Below are 18,852 nucleotides of genomic sequence, written 5' to 3'. Positions count from 1 at the left end.
AGGGGCTGAGGCTCACCCACTTGCTCTGTCCCACCCCCCTCTCTGTTCCTGGCACAAGGCCTGGCTCTGAGCAGACGCTAGCACATTTGTTGACTGGCCACCTCATTTTCACAGACCAGCAGAGAACTGGGACCTCTCCACTAAGGCTGCTTCCCAGAGTATCCTCTGGACAACGTCCAAGCCACCCCTTCCTCATTTCCCTTTTGGCTTTGCCACTTGACAGATCTGAATGGGGATTAGGACCACATCACGGCAAGCAGGAAGTTACATTTTGACAGCCTCCCCCTCCCATCCCCAGCCCCCATGTCATTCTAGGAACAGGTGGAGTTGCCTTGTTAAGGGTTGGTCCTCATGTAAACCCAGTGTCCTGGCATCCTCTGGGTCTGTTACTAGGGGTGTCATACCAGAGCCATCTTGTTTCCATAACACATGTTAATTCTCAAACACAAATTATCGAAATACTTTGAAACTTCAAATTATGCAAGGGTTTTGGCTGAACTTTCTATTTCCTCACTAGAATTTATGTCTGGCCCTTAAGAAATCAGTTTCTGAATACCCCAGTTTGCACCAAGCCAGGTGGGTTAGTCCAAGGAGCCACTCACAATGAGACCTCCATGGACGCCACTCCCTCGAAGGTTGGGTGCGTACTCTGCCAGGTCCACAGATCGCAACCACTCCATCACCCTGTGGTTGGACCACTGCACAACTTCTGAAGGAGAAAGGTTACTCTGTGAGAGGGAGAAAGAGAGAGAATAAGTTAGGCTTAACTGGCCCCACCACAGTCCTCGGCAGACTCAGTCCCTGTGAGTCACCCCAGGTGCCTCATCAGGAGAGAAGACCCTCAAGCAGGGAGACCCAGAAGAGCCAGACCATCTGCCTGAGAGCCTTCCAAGTTTCCAAAAAATAGAGCTCTAAGTCTTACAGGATTTTCCACACTGAGATATCTGAATCCAGAATCCTGTTAACTCCCTAATTTTCCAGTTAACTTCAGGACAAATAAGTGAAGGCATATAGTTATTTATTCAGTGATTCAACAGATCATTAAAGATATTAGGAGTCAAGTGTTTTATAGACAAAAGATCTCCCTGGTGTGGCCAAGCTTTTTAGGGGAGCACACATTAAGATACCTACACCTAAGTGCCCACACGTGGCATCCTGGTCTTCAAAATGCCCAGCACTATATTACACCTAAGTGCCCACACGTGGCATCCTGGTCTTCAAAATGCCCAGCACTATGTCTGATGTATAGAAGGCATTCAAAACATATTTGTTGAATGGGGAGAAAGTAGGAGACTGAAGGCAGAAGTAAGCGCTTTTAATCCCTGAGTTAATCTTACAACAGGGTTAGACTCAGTTCTCAGGAACACAGGACACAGGATGTGACTGACAACTCTTCAGCTTTGGGGCCCACCAAGAACTCTGAGATTCAGGGAACACGATCAGGTACTGCACCAGGACTTGAGGTTTTGTTATTTACCCACATGATTTCTTCTCTAGCAAGATCTGCTCATGGATCTCCTCTACAACCTGGTCTTGCAAATCGGTTAATGTTGAATCTACAAGTAGGGAAACCCATTCTGCAATGTCTGGTACCTTATGGGCCCCTCTTCCCATCTCCTCCTCTGGCTCTTCTCCTCTCCTCTGTCAGTGTTGACACACACCTTTCCATTCTGTCTTTGCCTTCCCCTCTCCTTCACACCCTCTCCTCATCTCCTTTAATCCTTATGATGCCTTTGAAAGACTTGCTGACACTGCCCTCTGGCCCACAGTGTGTCTCCTCCCCAAGGGAAGGTGGGAGCTCAGAGGTCTGGGGGCTGCCGTGGGACACAAAGTACAGGCAATCGGGGTGTTTGGGGCACCATGAAGCACTAATAAGGTGAAGAATCCCAAGCACCGTGACCTGAAGTGCAGCCATTTTGTGATGATGTCATCCTTGTCTTCCCACACCCAGGGTTTCAGGTGTCCTGCCCTCACCTCATCAGCTGGCCGCCGATGCAGGCAGTGGGGGTTGAACTTGTTGACATGCAGCACATGAATGGCGCATTTGATACTGAGATGATGTAGTTGGCTGGTGACTTTTAAGAAGAGTAGATCATTCTGGAAGAGGAAAGTCTTGGTTGATTAATCAGTTCCCAAAGCAACAAAAGACCCCTGAGGTCCCCTCCCAGAGCAACATAGATAAGTCTACCACATCTCAGGAGGGTGCACATGGATACACCAACAGTTTCTCTTACCATTATGGTTTGGACTCTGCTACACGGGACCTCTTATGTGACAAACAGCACTATTTTAAGGCCTTAAGAACATGAGGGAGGAGGTGGAGTCAAGTTTTAAAAACCACCATGGGTACACCTGAGCTGAGTGTTCACAGGAAGAACTGAAATATTTAAAGGAAAAATCTTCACCACAGTCAGGTATTGCAGCATTCGTCCATCAACTCTGGATTCATGAAATTGGTCTTTGTATTGGGGCAAGCCAATATCATCCAGCCACCCTACAAATACAGAAAAAAACAGATGTGTCAGGATTCATGAGAACAGGAGAATGTGGATGCCAAAAAATAAGAAATGCAACAAATTATCATTTTGAGCTTCCAGGTTTATTCGCCAAATGGTTTGGTAATCCATCTCTCTTTCACAAGGAGACAGCTGTCTTTGCGGCACAGATTCAATGGGGAAATTCTTTCCACTCTTAGGAACTGCCAGAAACATACTTAATGTATATATGGCCTGTCCTTACGTGTCACCCAGATGTGGTCTAACAGAGCAGACTTCTCCTCCTGCTTGGTGTTGATGGCTTTCACTGCTAAAACCAGCTTCTTCCTGTGAAGAGGATGCTTAATTCCTAGCTCCTGAAATTAAAGATGGAGACCAGATGTGAAATTTTGGCAGGCAATTTGGCCCTCAGGGGATGCCCTGTCTGGGTGCAGATGCCCTGACAGAGCAGCAGCAGATTTCTGCATAGCGCTTGGAGAAGTCAACCTGCAGCTACCGAGGGAAATTTGGCCTCCTTGCATCCATTCTCCTGTGTGTGTGGAGGAGTGCAGGACCCTAAACTCCCCGTGCATTTGTTTGCCAAGAAATGGGAGCCTCCTCATCCCAGGCACATCCTTACCTTCTCCATGTCCTGAGGGGTAGCTGTCAGTAACGTGTGGCCAGAAGACACCCACTGCCTGGCAAAGATCACGTACTGAGCCAGGCCAAAGTCCTCCAGCCACGCACACACACGCTCTGTGCTCCACTGGGCAAAAGGGGCATTGGTGTCACTGGGAAGCAGGAAAACAGCATGTTCCTGTTAGTGGGAGAGCCTGGGGTTCTGAATATAACAGAGCCTCACAAAAAAAGGAACTATTTTTTAAAAAACAATGCCACTCATGGAATCTAGATGAACAAAATTCTACTACAACATACCCATTTGAGGTAGATTGTAGAGTTTCCTTGATAACACATGGACTGAATTTCAAACCTCCTGCTACTTAGAGCATGAGGCAGCTTACATGATCCTCCTGAGGCCATGTTTACATCCCACAGGCCCAGAGCTGTGGCCCCATTAGGATGAAGACTCACAACTGAATCATCTTTCAACAAGTTTCAGCACTATTTTTTAGGAAAATGCTTAGAAAACTAGCAAAAGAGAGTCAGTTCTCTAGCATTAAAAAACACACAAACAAAAAAACCAAAACAAAAAATCCTCCAATCAACAACAGCTAATACCTTATTTATTAATGAAATACTAGGGGCATTCACATTAATGCCAATAATAAGACAATATTTTTTTTTTATCAGTACTAATAACACTGGTCTGAGAGTTGTAGCCAGTGTAAGAGATAAAATAAGAAGTATAATCATTAGAAAGGTAGACATAAAAGAAATTATTGTCAGACGATAGGACTGCTTACCTAGAAAACCCAGTAGAACTCAGTAAGGTGGCTAGTTATAAAATACACACACATATATATATACATAATACGTGTAATACATACAAAAATCAACTTTCTACAAATCATCAATGCATAGATACTAACACTTTTGTTAAAACAATTAAAAATTTCCACTCATGGCAACGAAAACTAGGAAACATCTAGGAATTACCTTAACAAGGAATGTGTGGGCCCTGTGTAACTGGTAACTATGTGTGAGGATTGAGGTGGGGGAGAGGTGGAAACTACAACATTAAACTGAGCAACATCAAACACACACACACACAAATGAATGAAGAGCTAGATCGTGTTCCTAGACAGAATGGGTATAATAAAGCCATCAATTCTTAAAGACATAAATTTTTTATTTAAAGTGTGCTATAATGGCACACTAAAAATCCCAATAGTGTCTTTGGAGGGTGGGGGAAATGACAAAGCAACTTTATATTCATTTTTAAAAATAAATGGGGATTTATGGAATATAGAAAACTAGATATTTAGAAAGATTCCTTCTGGAAAAGTATCCCTAACATGCTGGATTTGAAAAATATATATATTTTTTAAAGTTTTTGGCTGAGCTATTCTTAAAGTGAAGAAAGTGTCACTCTAGAACAAATGCTAGAGCTGAAGTATACACTGGGGTAGATGCTGACCGTTCACAGCCTGGAGCCTAGGTTTCAGTGGGTCCTGAATAGGTGCAGATCCAGCTTTGATGAGGCCTAGAATTTATAAAATTTGGGGTGTCCTCTTAAAGAAAAGCACAAAATTTGAATATAGAATTAGGAACATGGGCCGGCCTGTGGCTCACTCGGGAGAGTGTGGTGCTGATAACACCAAGGCCCCGGGTTCAGATCCCTATATAGGGATGGACGGTTGGCTCACTTGGGAGAGCGTGGTGCTGACAACACCAAGTCAAGGGTTAAGATCCTCTTACCGGTCATCTTTAAAAAAAAAAAAAGAATTAGGAACAAAGTGAATTTTTATTTAGAATGAGAAAAATCACACACAAAAATATAAATTTGGCCAAACTGAAAAAAATCACAAAACCAGAAAAATTAATATTTTTATTAATTAATCTTAGATATGCCTCCATAGCATGTTTTTACCTTCATATTTTGGGTGCATACTCTTTGAGTGTTTCTTCATATGTCCACAATGCTAAAATATTTTCTACGAGAACAGAGGGTTGATTCAGTCTGTCTTCTAGCATAACTGATCAATATTTATTTACTATGACTTTAAAGAAATGTTTTGGCTTCACAATGTGTAATTGGTATTGTCATTGGCATTTTTAGAATAATCATTTAAATTCAGGAAAACCTCTATCAAGTGTCTTTTATATGTGAATGTTAAAACCACATATTAAAACCACATTCAAGGGCCGGCCCGTGGCTTACTCGGGAGAGTGTGGTGCTGATAACACCAAAGCCATGGGTTCGGATCCTATATAGGGATGGCCAGTTAGCTCACTGGCTGAGCGTGGTGCTGACAACACCAAGCCAAGGGTTGAGATCCCCTTATCGGTCATCTTTAAAAAAAACAAAAACAAAACAAAACCACATTCAAGTTTCCTAGTGCTGTGGCTAATCTTAAACATTCTTTAAATTGACAATATTCACTAACCAGTGTGTTGTCTATGTCCTTGTGGTGGTAGTATGAATATTATGTTATCTTCGTTGATGTCAGTATATTATATAAAATCAGCAAAAATTTCATTTTTCCAATTTGTTCATATGATTCACTTTATATGAATAATAGTCTAGGAACCTATTGCCTAATTCTGTTTGAAATTTATCTCTTGCTGTTAGCAAATTACTGCTTGTGTTATGACCTGAAATTTTTTTGTTTATAATTTGCTTCTTAATGTGAGAATAATTTTTCTCAGTTTCAGTGGCCATTTTATCACTTGTGTTTCACATGCTATTAGGTTTTTATTTCATTCACTTTCTTGTATCTGGAAATTAGAAAAAAAACAAACATTCCATATATGAGAGAGACACTGCAGTTCTGAAGGGGGAACTAAGGGTTTTTGAGACCCTAATTTGAAAACCTCTGACCTGTAGACCTTTTCAAAACAACCTAGAGCTGTGATCCTCATCCTCTGTATTCTTCCCATCTCCTGTTTTGTGACTTCCCTCCTCCCTCCTAAGCTCTGCGTTGTTCCCCAGTATCAGACCCAGCTTCTGCATCTCCTTCGCTTCTCTCAGTGCCAAGGTCTCCCATGCCCTCCGCCAGGGCCATGGCTGAACATGCTAGGAAATAATTTAGGGATAACAGAGAAGATACCTTTCATATACAGCAAAACCATTGACACTTTCCAAAACATCTCTACAAATTGCAGTTAAAATGATCTAGGGGGACAGCACATGGCACATTTATGAGTGTACATACTTAATCAGTAAGGATATTCCTGACAGGAGAGAACTTCTGTTTTGACAAAGTATCCAAGAGAACCAAATCCTCCTTAGGACTTTGCAAATCTGATGACTGGAAAGAATTTCCACAGACTAGGTGCGTACATTTCAGATGTTGTTTCATTTCCACTACCCCATACCTCTGGTAAGAAGTTCCAGAGGACACATCCATACTGGGACATGACCTCTGTGCCTATCAACACATTGACCGGATTCCCTCTGGATCCTGGAATGGGCCCAGACTAGTAAGGGCCCTTGAAGCTTAAGCTTCCTGACATTCATAACAAACTTGATTCTGATTGCAAATGTGAGAAAAAAGCAATAAAATGAGGCCTGAGGCAGGGAGGCAGTCTTTGTATCAGTGTTCTGGGCAAATCAGCATAGTGGGAAGTAGGAGAAATCCTGGAAGCCATCTGCACACTAGGACAGCTAGTTAACTACGCCTAACTGAACTAAACATGAATTAACTGCAAACCTCATTCACACATCCCACTACACCCAAACTACATGGATTTCCAACTTAACTTCCCTTTAGCCAGTCCTCAAAAATCCCCATGGCTACTCCAATAGCATCTGTTATAAGAGAAAGCATCAGCAAAAGGAAAAGTTGGAGTAAAAAGAGTCAGCAGTCTTAAAATTGTGTTTAAAATACTTCATCTATGCAAAATTTTCAAAACACTTATGCCTGTCAACATACTGATGGGATTCTCTCTAGACCCTGGAAGAGGGCCAGACAAGTAAGGGACCTTGAAGCTTAAGCTTCCTGACATTCATAACAAACCTGATTCTGATTGCAAATGTGAGAAAAGGGCAGTAAAATGAGGCCTGAGGGAAAGCAGTCTGGCTAGAGACCCCTCTTGAAGCCAGAGTCCTGAAGGGCAGTATCCTCAGTAGGCAAACTCAGAACTCACCCCCTGCCCTCCCCAAAGATGAGATCTGGCATGTGACTCTAGAACCTGCCTGCCCTAAATTATACTTTCCTACCTTTTCCGTGAAATGAATAACTCATACTAAACTCATGTACTAAAATAAATTTCTAGGGGATTCCAGTCAAGACGGTGGAACAGACAGTCTCCAACATCACTCTCTCCCACAAATCAACCAATTTACAACTATAAAAAAGCAACAACAGCCAAGCTGGGGCTGCTGGAGCTCAGGGGAAGAGGAGGAGAGACCTGTGGAGTACATGAAGGTGGGAGAAGCCACAGTGAGAGAGAGAAAGAACAACTCCAGTCATATTGAGCCATGGCCACTTTAATGCTGGAGCTGCTGAGCACATGGAGCAGGAGCTAGCAAAAGACACAGCTGTGCCCTTATTTGCCACAGCTGTGCTGTTCCGATGAAGTTGCTTAGAGGCAGCAGGGGAGAAGAGGGCCTTGGCCCAGGCCAGCAAGATCACTAATAGGGTTCCTGTGGACCCACATAGGAGTGAGGAGCCAGAACAACTGAATAAAAGGAGCCACTCAGAGGCCAGTGAGTCATCGCAAGGGACCAGTGCACAGCCCATCCCACAGGAAGTGTTTGGAGCAGGAGCAATGAGGAAGACGGGCCCACTGGGGGAACACTGGGGCACAGCAAGGACAGCTGATCTGCATCCCAGTCAGTGTAGGACCACTCAGAGGAGACTGGTCAGGAATACAGAACTGCATGGGGTGCAGTTTGATGAAAAGACTCAGGCCCAGACCAGTGTTTCTACACAACCCAGGTGCACCAGGTCTCTGGAGAATGGGAAGTACCTATAAAGTCAACCATTAAAACCTGAGCTGCACAAAAAGCCTTCCCTAGGGAAACAGCAGCAAAGCAGCAATTTAGCTCAACCACACAGCTCAAGTACTGGTTCCCACAGGAAGTTCCTCCATTTTAGAAGTAAGCAAAGGACAAAATATTAGTCCCGGCCCTGCCTGGGGTACTGAGGCATGGAGTAGGGGACCGGACCCCCTTCCCATAACAAGGCACACTGCCAGCACAAAGGAGCATGCCGAAAACATCACCTCCATGTAGGTGGCACACCACAGCCACCGTGAAAACGACTAGATGCCACAACCACCGTGCAGATGGTCTGCCAGCCACTGGAGTGCACTGACACAAGGAGAGTCACCAGAAGAGACCACAGAAAAGAAGAGGATGTCTCTCTCCACAAAGCCCATTTCAGAGTGATAGAAGAAGCATCTGCTCTATGATAATATTGGGGGACCTGAACACACCTCTCAGCATTGGACAGATCATCTAGGCAACAGATCAACAGAGTAACTATTACTCTTTCAGAAGGAGAGAAGAAATCTAGGGTAATTAGAGGGGGGAGGGGAAGAGATTGGAAAAGGGGCATAAAGAATAAAGACAATTTGTAACAATATATATGTGCTAGTAATATTGATTTGATCAACATATGTTGACATATGTATAATCAATTGTATGAATATGTATAATCAATTATGATTCAATAAAAATTAAAAAATAAATTAAATAAATCTCTAAACACAATATTCAAACACAGTTTTTATACGTAAATATAAAGATTCCATATATCAAAGTATCAGAAACAAAAGTAAAATTCTGCCACAAACCTAAAAATACTTTGTCACAATTTTTAGACATGGCTTAATATTTTAATATACAAAGAACAGGTAGGAATCTATAAGAAAGACATCAATAATTAAATAAAAATGGGCAAAAATTGCAGACAATTTACAAAAGAAGAATTAAAGTGACAGAAAAACTAAATTAACAATAAAAGTGTAATTTTGGGGAGGGCTATAAAAGTGGAGAAATTTAAAGAAAGAAAAATTTTGAATACTTAATGCTGACGAGGATGGGGGTATAACGGGCACTCTGTAGAGCAGTGCTGATTGGGATATAAATCAGTAAAACCTTACCTGGGGGGGAAGAGACAATAAAATTTGTTCTTGCATAATCTGAGAGTGACAACATTTTTTTAAGGCTATACCTAAATATCTATAAACTATAAATACAAGAGGATATTAGCATGTAATTTATATCAAATTTCTGCTTAAGATATAAAGTTCTTTTTTTCCTCCAGCAAATTAACTTTTGTTACCACAAGCACTACTCTGTTAAACATAACAATCTCATCAGGACTTCTTCATTCTTATTCGTTTATCATCCAGTTATGGTTAACAAAGCACAAAGGCATTCAAACAAAGCAGCCCTGTGTCTGGAAAGGCAGCTTTTTCCTTTGGCAGAGAAAGTGCCTGACATTGGTCACCCCATACCCTACAGTGACTGGCTGAATGCAAGTGGGATCCCTAAGCATGCATGCAGTCCTACTCTAGGAAAAATGCCTGTGGGTCTTAGAAAGGTTCTTATACCCTGACCCAGTGATTTCCCTTCTGGAATCTATCCTTAAAAGCCAGAATTAGAACAAAGATTAATCACTCAAGCTTACTGTAGCTTTATTTGTTTTATCTTAGAAAAATCAGAAACAATAATAATGCCTAAATTAAGAAAACTTTCAAGTAAATTAGAATACCTAAATTATGGAATATATGAGCATACTTCACTATTATCTTTCAATTTGATTGTTCCACAAGCTTTTTGAAGTACCCTCAGATAGGTAAGCTTGCTTTGGCTCACTTTCTAATGGCTCTGAATTGGTCTTTGACTTCTCAGACTACGTCCTTGGATTCTCTGGCCTCTAAAAGTTCACTGAGCTTTTACATTTGTGATTAAAAGTGTGAACTTCACCCTCCTTGATCCTGGGGGCAGCATGTACAAGAAGTCTATCCATTCTCCCTGTCTTTTCAAGGCACCTGGAGTATAAACATAGTTCTGGGGATACCCATGAAAGCATAAATAAATCTAGAATGGTCCTGTGTCTCATACATCAGGAGGACCTTGCAAAGCCTCAAAACCTAAGGTGGCAATCCATACACAAAAAAATCTATGGCTCCCTTCCACAAGGGATGCAGGTCTGTGAACAATATGATGCATTTAGGGAAATGCTCTTCTACCTTAATTGGACTCTAGATTTTATCATTTCTGAAAACTAATATTTCAGTTGGGCGTACCTTATCCAGTAATTATCTGTACTTTCCACCAGTGCATGACAATCTCCAAGGGATTAAAGACAGTTAAATCTTACTTTCCAACTTTTGGTAGTTTTAAAATGTCACAATCCAATCCTGCAGAATTACTTATCTTGGTAACTTTAGGAGACATTCTGCTAGAGATGAGGTATTTTAGGGACTGCCTGATGGGACCACAGGATATGCAAAGGAGTCTCCTCAAAACATAGGAGTAAAGATTCACCTGCGCTGGTGTGAAGGGGACACTCTTTCTCAGAGCAGAGAGATCTAAAGCAAGGGTGGGTAAAGCTAGTAACTGGAGGGTGTCCACCAGGAACACCTCTGGAAAAGTTAAATGTCTTCTGTGCTTTTGTATCAGAGCAAGATGGGAACAGTCATGTGAAACATACCATTTTTATTCCAACACCACACATCCCTTTGCAATGTCTAGTTAAACACCCTTCGGTAAAGGGTAAATGGGATTGTGAGGGATAATGGCAGAAGTGGCCTCTCCATCAACCCCCTTTGGCAGAGTCTGTGTGGAAGGAAGGGTGACCCAGTGGCAGGTAAGAGACATGATTTCTTTCCCAAATATACCTAGAGGATGCTGGCCCTTGAATGGCAGACAGCTGCTGCTTGGGTTAGATGTGCAGTATCTTGTGTAATCCTCATAAGAACTTTTTAATAAAATACTTGTTTTTCACCTCTGCTTTACAAATGAGGAAATGGAGGAATAGAGACATTAGATGACTTGCCTAAGCACTCACAGCTAGGAAACAGTTGAACAGAGATTCCAGGTCTGGGATTCTAGAATATGTGTTCTTAATGGCTGCACCAGAGCCTCTCAATCCAGTGTGCAAAGCTGCTGGTGATTTATAGGTGAGCAGAATATTGGGGTGCTCAGGGCCCAAGGGCCACCTCCAGCTGTGTGGAGCCTCTTGCATTTACCTCAGTGTACCTATAAGCACGAGCATATCTACATGTGTCAAACAGGCACATTGAGAAGCTCTGCACTAAGGACTCCTGCCTTCTATCTCTGAAGGCTCTGGGACAACCAAAGCCCCTTCTCCCCACTCTGTCCTGGTCAAGATCCCTTACAGTTCTTTGTAGATGGATTGGAGGGAGCCTTACCTTTTCTGTCCCTTGGAGTCTCTCGTCCTAGAAAGTCTTGGCCCGGCGGTAGCCCGGAGCCCACCTCGTCGAAACTCTGCCATGCCTGGTGCGTCAGTGTTGAAATTTCCTGACTGAGTTCTTCGGATTCTGCATGGAGAGGAATCCAAAGAGAGACTGTCAGGGCATACCCCCTCCTTTGCAGGGCCATGCATGTCAGGCCTGGGACTCTGGGTGGCACTGCTCCCCAGGGCCTCCCCAGAGATCAAGGATCACAACCTGTGACAGTTTCTCGGTCAGTCTCAAGCCCCAATTCTAATCCTGCCTCCAGGATTTGGGCCACTCCCCATGGGGGTCAAGGTGAAGGCTGATGCCTGTAGGAGGCCCCAGTTTCTGCCTCATTTCACAGACTGAATCTGCCGGACCAGCAAGTATTCAGCTTTCTGTCTTCAAAGACTTCTTAAGACACAGATTGACCCCTACGAAGGAAGAATCCAGTCTCATCTGTGTCTCTCCCAAAGCCCACGTTATGTAAACTGCAGAGAATGTGCTTAGGGTGTGTGGGACAGACAGATGCCTAGAATGAATGACATGGAAGGCAACTAGCTGTATTTAATGGGAGCCTTTCATACTTCTTCTCTGGGCCCTGAAAAATAACTCAAATACTTCTCTTTAAAGAGAATCATTCTGTTTTTACTGCTGTTCCAATGTCTAATAGACCAGGGGTTTACAAGAACTCTTCTCAGTCAAGAAGAAAATCAATTCCAAGCAATATAATTACACGATCAAAACCACCAACTTACTTGCCCCAGAATTTCTTGATTCCTTTGGGGCTCCGTTTACCATCTGGCGTCAGAGGAGACTGAGGACTGGACTCAGTGCCCGAAGACGTGGATGAGAGGTCATTGACCATGGCAGTGTCGTCCCAGCCACTTTCTGTGTCTCCTGTGTGAATGAGAGTAAGAAACATGACCTTTGGAACTCTTCTCCCCCAAGCTTGGGCCATCCCATGTGGGAGTCTGGAGAATCTGTCCAGCTCTGCATTCAGGGCAGATCTCCACATTGAGATCCCAGAGACCAGTAGGAGCTCAGGTACACTCCAGTCTTCCTCTCTGAGGAATTAGTGAGCTCAATGTTTCAAATCTGGATGAATGAATGTCTTCAAATTCTAAGGGCTTGGGGCCCAAGTACGTGGATTATTCCAACAAGGAGCTTGTTCTCTCAGAGGCAGAAGCAGGAAGGTGGGCAGGAGGGGACCTACCGAAGCTCAGAGTTTGGGAGGGGGAGGTATCGGGGTGGGGAAACAAAGGCATTCTCACTCTCCACCTCACCTGGAACAGGTACAGTACCTAATACGGGGGCACTGACACTCCGGCCACGATCTCCAGCCAACCAAGAAGCAGAGAAGCCACATGAAGAAACAAGAGAGGCCAAAGTCCAGCCCAACAGGGTTATGGGAAAGCAAAGAAATAAACAAAAGAGTGTCATCAAGCAAGAGAGAAAAACTTAAACAGAAAGAAAAATAATCCCAGGAAGAGACTTGGGGTAAGTGGTGACTGAGCTCAGCCCATCGGCTAAGGGCACTGAGACGCAGCCTCACGTGAAGAGACCAAATGCTCCCAGTGCCTCTTCCAGGCAGGCTGAGGTGTCCACACACGGGAAGGAGAGGGAGAGCAGCAGAGGCTGGGTACGCCACCCACTTGCAGCTCAGACTAGAATGACCCCAAACTGCTGTGAGTCCAGTCTGAGTGTCACTGGACACACTCATGCAAGGGCTTATCTGGAACTCCTGCAGCCAAGGGCAGGAGTGATCCTCATATGGCCCACACATGGGTTGGCCCAGTGAATAGCAGGGGCTGAGGAGTCAGGGGGAGGGAGAACTCTCAAGACCAGAATGTTCCTTCCTGGGCCCCAGTGAATCTGCTACTGCTGTTGGTTAAAAATGGCCTCTTTTGGCTGAAAAGCAGCAAATACCTCTGTGGTCTCAGGTCCTAACCACCAAAAGGATACCTGTGGACTGACATCCTTGCCCACTGGCTACTGACACCATTTGCCTAAGGAAATGCTCTCACTTGGAGAAGCACATACTATCATCCTATGGGGAAGAGGGAGGCTGCAGGGGGAAGGCAGAGACAGGAGAGAGAAAATCAGAATGACAGAGGACGGAAGATGAGGGACAGGGAAGGGGTGTCTAAGAGGCAAGGAATGAGGAATGCTGGAAAGGACAGGAAGCGGCTCCAGAGAGGGGGCATGGAAGAAGAGGGAAAATGGGGTAGGAGTAACAGTGGGAAAGAAGTATGTCGCATACACACTCTGGTTTTCTTGGGCTCTGAAGTATGTACCTTAGGAAACATCTTGCCCAGACAGGGAGCCTCTGGAAGTGGGACCACCCTGAGGTACAAATTGTTCCAGTACGCACCCCCACCATTCTCCAATCACAGGCTGTGGTGCAGGTGCAGGGATCTCGTACAATAATTGTTAGGACCAAGGGCGCTGCTCCAGAGGCCACCAGCCCAGGGGCTGGACACTCACTCAGCATCAGCAGGCTGCTCCCTGTGGGGTCAGGCTGGGAGGCGGTGGGAGTTGATCTGGCCGCTTCTCCATTGGGCGTGGCTCCTGAAAGCTTCCCAGGTAGAGTCGGGTATTTGTGCTCTGCCAGGAGAGGGCTGTCCTATTGGAAGGGGAGAGAGAGACAGAGAGTGAGTCTGAATTAGCTGTTAGTCTCAGGCCCAATCCCAGTGAGGAAATTTTGGGATACAGAAAAAAATCTCAGTTTTTCAAAAGCCATTTTTCACTTATGTAGGCTCAAAGACCCGTCGAAGATCATTTAGCCTAGGCCAGGAAAGGGGACCCGAGTTCCCAGAAAGGAAGAAACTTGCCCAAGACCACAGCATAAGACAGGGACAGAGTCAAGCCCAAACCCAGGACTGACCGCACTACCTCTAAGCAGGCAGTGGAGGTGTGCAAAGGGGACCTTCGCTACTTGGCCTAGTGCTCAGGGGCTTAATGAAGTAACAGCCGTGAATGACCCTTTGAGCTGTTTGAATATATAAACTGGAATTCTAATAAAAGCTACCTAGTGCTCTTTCTCATACATACACATACACACATACACATATATACATGCGTGCACACACACACATGCTTGGGCCAGAGGGCAACAGGCCAGCTCCCTTAGGAATGTAGGGTCCTACTGTACAAGAGGTGCAGCCTGTGTTTGAACCCTGGCCATGGAAAGGATCCTAAAGAAACAAGCAGAAAGAAGAAGAATAGCATTAATTTGGTCAAGAATCATATAACAGTCCTTAAATCTTCAAATCTGAGGGAAACAAAGTGGAATGCATTGTGAGAGTGAGAATAAAAGAATAGAAAAATTGAAGCAACATCACTGAGGGAATCAAGTGGACCATTTGATTGGACCTAGAAGAAAAGTAACATGAAAGACAAAACAGATTTCAAGACTAGTTAAGTCAGAACAGCAATGGGAGACCCTGTGATGCAGACGCCTTCTGAAAAGCCAAGTGTCCAATACATTTCTGAATTCAGTTTGCTTATGAACATATGTCCTAGATACTGTTTGAAATTTAACTCATTCATTGTACATTGAATACAACACCCTATAAATAAGCTCAGAAAGGAGAGATATGGGGAAAGGGGACTAAATTCTTAAGAATTCTGAAAGAACTGGTTGGTGAAATAGAAGTCATTAGAATCTTGAGAGAAAAGGACCATGAGATTTTCAAGCTGGTGATGACCCATGAGGTAGAGGTTGGACATGATCAGACATGATCAAGACCAACAGTTTCCAATGCTCATTCATGCACCGACTGCTTGCTTCATCATAATCACCTGGGGCACTGGTATGAATTCCCAGGTTCCTCCCTGGTCCCATGAATCAGCCCTATGGAAGTGCACCCCAGGAGTCTGTATTTTTAACAAGCATCTCAGATTATTCTGACACACAGCCAGACCTGGAAAATATGAGAGGGGAAGGGCTCTTAAAAACAGGTGTCTGGTGTTTCATGACACATGTCTCCCAAGACAGGGCAGAGACAGCCAAGGACATGATGTGGGCCACTTGGGGAGTGCCCTGAGGAGCTGAGATGCAAAGAAAACATGCATCTAACCCAAGCACAGGGTTCAAAAGGCAGCTCAGACCTGTATGAAAGATAGCAAAAGAACCGAGGGCAGTGCAAAGGGCTCTCTGGACTCTGTTCAGGCCGAAGGAATGACTCACTGCTGCAGAAGGTAGTACAATCTTGAGACATGACAAGGAGGAAACAGGATTGCTCACCTCCAGTTCTGTTCCTCCATCTGCAAGAATAATAACCCTGACTATGGGGGAATAGAAACCCCAGCCAAGGGAGCAGTGTAGAATTGATTACCCAGCTGCTTTACATTAGAACAGAGAGGCAGCACGCCAGAGTGGAAAGAGCCCAGGCTTTGGATCAGACTGACTCTGGCAAAGCTTTCTCTTTAACCTCACAGAACCTCTGTTTTATCATTTCTAAGTAGGGAATAACAATCACTGCCTCAGGTTTGATGTGAAATAATACATATACAGGGTCTAGCACACAGTAGACAGTGGATAAACAGAAGCACAGAAAATATCACATGCCCAGGCCCTAGAGGGACAGCAATACAGGAGAGCAGTCCCCAGATCAATACATTGAGAATATCATGCTCAAATCTGTCCAGGGCACACTGAGAAACTAGTGCTGATCCCAGGAAGACTGAGAAACTCTCAATGCTTGTGGTCCATGCACATGAGAAGGGGATGTCAGAGAACAGAGCACTCAGAGAGTGTTTGAGGGATTAAATTCTAGAGCTGTCAGGAGTAGGGGCCATTGACTTATTCCATGAGCTCCCCCCATGGAGAGCCAGAGTCAGTGGATGCACATTCTAGGGAAGCTTGGAAGACATGTCTAACAGACAGACCTGGAAAAGAATACAAAGGTGTCTTACAATGTAACGAGCTCAGTCACAGAAAGCAAGGGCCAGACACCAAGGTTAGGGGATGCTGCAGAAAGATTCTCAAACCTGTGGAATGGTCCTGGGTAGGATAATGGGGTGTGTGCGGGGGGAGGAAGGGGTGGCCATGTTGAACTAACTGAGGTTGTACAGGATTCTGATTATGGTCAAAGTGGTATAAGAATTAATCTTTTAACCCAGAATATTTTTTCTTCTTAAATAGTCCCACATCACCCTATTTCTTGGTAATCAAGTCAGTGTCTCAAAGATTGAGCCTAGCAGGTGGTCACTTACAGATATGCTTTAGAAACATCTGTGAATGACCTCTGTGAGGCCAAAGAGGGGAGGGTGACTGCAGAGTGAAAGATGTAACAGAGCAGTATCCATAGGAAGAAATTCAATTTACCAAGGGACACACGAACCCCAGGCTCAGGGGACTGTGTGTCTAGGGCACCTGGACAGGGGAGCAGGCAGAAGACTTTTACTATATAGTTCAGATGGCCCAAGGAATTGCTGCCCAATTGAAGCCCCGACTGCTACATATATGGAAGTGCAGAGAAGCCCCTGACATAGATGCGAAGGTGCATAAAGGATCTTCCTCTTACACAGAGCTGGAAGGGCAGAGATGGTCCATTCTGACATACTGATGTGAAAAAATTAAACGATCATCCTACACAGAAGTCAGCAAGCAGTGAGGCGCCATATGTCATTTGAACGTGGAGGCAGAAGACAGAGAAGGAACATGCCATTGGCCTCACAGTAGATTTCCCATGTAATGTTATAAGTGGTGGCTGGGTGTGGCTAAGATCATGCTAATTATATGAAACTTCAGTTCATCATGGGCTCAACATTTGTACGCTGACCTAGAACCTTAATCCTCTTCCACAGCAGGCTTCCTAGGAGAAAATCGGTTCTAACGGAATTTTTATAACATGGCTTGTTCATCAAAGGGGGACTAAGTGTAGTCCCATGTTTTTAACCATGACATTATTAGCACAAAAAGGATGAGAGCTGTCATACTCTTCTAACTGCACCCTGAGATCATAACATCCCTTCCCAGTGATTAAATCTGGATTGCTTTTTTAGAGATTAATTTCTCTCAGACTATAAAATGGAGGTGATAATAATAAATCCTATCCCACAGATAATGGCAGTGAAAGCACATTATACATCTGGTGCACATAAAAACAAAATGGGTGGGGGGAGTTTTGTCTTTCCTCTTACCCTCTTACCCCTTATGGCTAACTATTTTAAGGTTACAAAAGCAATAACTCGGTAAACAAAAACAGTGCAACCACATATAGGTGACAGGGACATGAAGCTAGCATACCTTGGGTTCTACCACTGGGAAGAGCTGGTTCCCATCGACACACTGTGGAGCAACCAGAGGAATTTCAATCATGTGGAGAAAAAGAGAGCCATGTGAGTCATAAACAGCAACCACTCAGGACCACCTGCCTGCTTAAATCTGAAAGCCTGGCTGCCCGGTTAGCTCGGCTGGTTAGCACATGGTGCTGATAACACCAAGGTCCAGGGTTCAATCCTTGTACCAGCCAGCAAAAAAAAAAAAAACAAAAGAAAAAAGAAAAACAATCTGAAAGGTTCATCCACTCCTTCCCCATCCTCATGTCAGGTAATCCCCATCCATGGCAGGAAACTCAGGTCCCTGTCCAACTCCATGGACAGATATCCTGGGCAGTTGCCAGCAATATGAAAAGGGGAAGAAATGCCACCAAATAAGCCCATGGCTCCTGCCTACTCCAACCTTTATGATTCTCTATTATATCATCAGGGAGGCTGGCATATTGCTGGAGACCAAGGGATGGTGTGCAGCATGGGCTCACTGAAGGCTGTCAGGGCAGAATCCCTTGGTCTGTAACAGCTAAGCTCAAGAGCCTGCGAACCTCCTCTCCAGCACAGGGTCCACCCACATGTACAAGGACTACTCTCATATAAGATGCCGCAAAATCCTCCTTGTATCTTTCTAGACTCTTACTACAGCTCCCTCTCGAATCTTCTAAATTATCCAATATCTTACTCCTGAGATCATCTCCTTTATCCACATTACTTCTTCATTCAAAATCTCTGCAATGCCACCAAGTGCCCTGGGGGGACAGAGCCAGTATTCAAGATCTTCTCTGGCTTGATCTGATTTTGGGTTCTGACCTTATTTCCTTCTGTCCCCTACCATCTCACAAAACCTGTCTGTGCCCACTGGACTCTAACCAAGACTTTGTCCACTTCAATATATTCTCTCATCAACTCCAGGCAGTATTTCCTACTTGCCCTGCATTTAGGATGCCTTGGCCCACACCTAGCTGGTTTTCTCAAAATGTTCATGTAATTCCTGCCTCCCCAGCAACTTTAGGAAAGCCTCTGTAAGGTAGGGACCAGGACCTCGCCTGTATATCCCTCC

General features: G+C 44.4%; 1 protein-coding gene across 14 annotated transcripts in view; it reads right to left on the bottom strand.

Annotated features, from left to right (window-relative positions):
* PPFIBP2 (PPFIA binding protein 2) overlaps positions 1–18,852 on the bottom strand; it is a 144,867-nt gene that overhangs the window by 5,407 nt on the left and 120,608 nt on the right. For 11 of the 14 annotated variants that reach the window (XM_063092537.1, XM_063092535.1, XM_063092542.1 and 8 more), the window contains 10 exons: positions 17,767–17,808; positions 13,998–14,136; positions 12,815–12,847; positions 12,269–12,410; positions 11,487–11,615; positions 3,115–3,265; positions 2,740–2,851; positions 2,406–2,494; positions 1,975–2,097; positions 603–728 (listed from right to left, as the gene is read on the bottom strand). In XM_063092537.1, coding sequence (XP_062948607.1) covers positions 603–728; positions 1,975–2,097; positions 2,406–2,494; positions 2,740–2,851; positions 3,115–3,265; positions 11,487–11,615; positions 12,269–12,410; positions 12,815–12,847; positions 13,998–14,136; positions 17,767–17,808 — 1,086 coding nt within the window. The remainder of the gene's footprint in view (positions 1–602; positions 729–1,974; positions 2,098–2,405; positions 2,495–2,739; positions 2,852–3,114; positions 3,266–11,486; positions 11,616–12,268; positions 12,411–12,814; positions 12,848–13,997; positions 14,137–17,766; positions 17,809–18,852) is intronic. The other 3 variants (XM_063092541.1, XM_063092538.1, XM_063092545.1) reach the window with 1 other exon arrangement.

The sequence above is a fragment of the Cynocephalus volans genome, chromosome 4 (assembly GCF_027409185.1).
Source record: "Cynocephalus volans isolate mCynVol1 chromosome 4, mCynVol1.pri, whole genome shotgun sequence".
Taxonomy (NCBI): domain Eukaryota; kingdom Metazoa; phylum Chordata; class Mammalia; order Dermoptera; family Cynocephalidae; genus Cynocephalus; species Cynocephalus volans.
The sequence above is the reverse complement of the archived record's forward strand: the minus strand, read 5'-3'. Positions and strand labels throughout refer to the sequence as shown.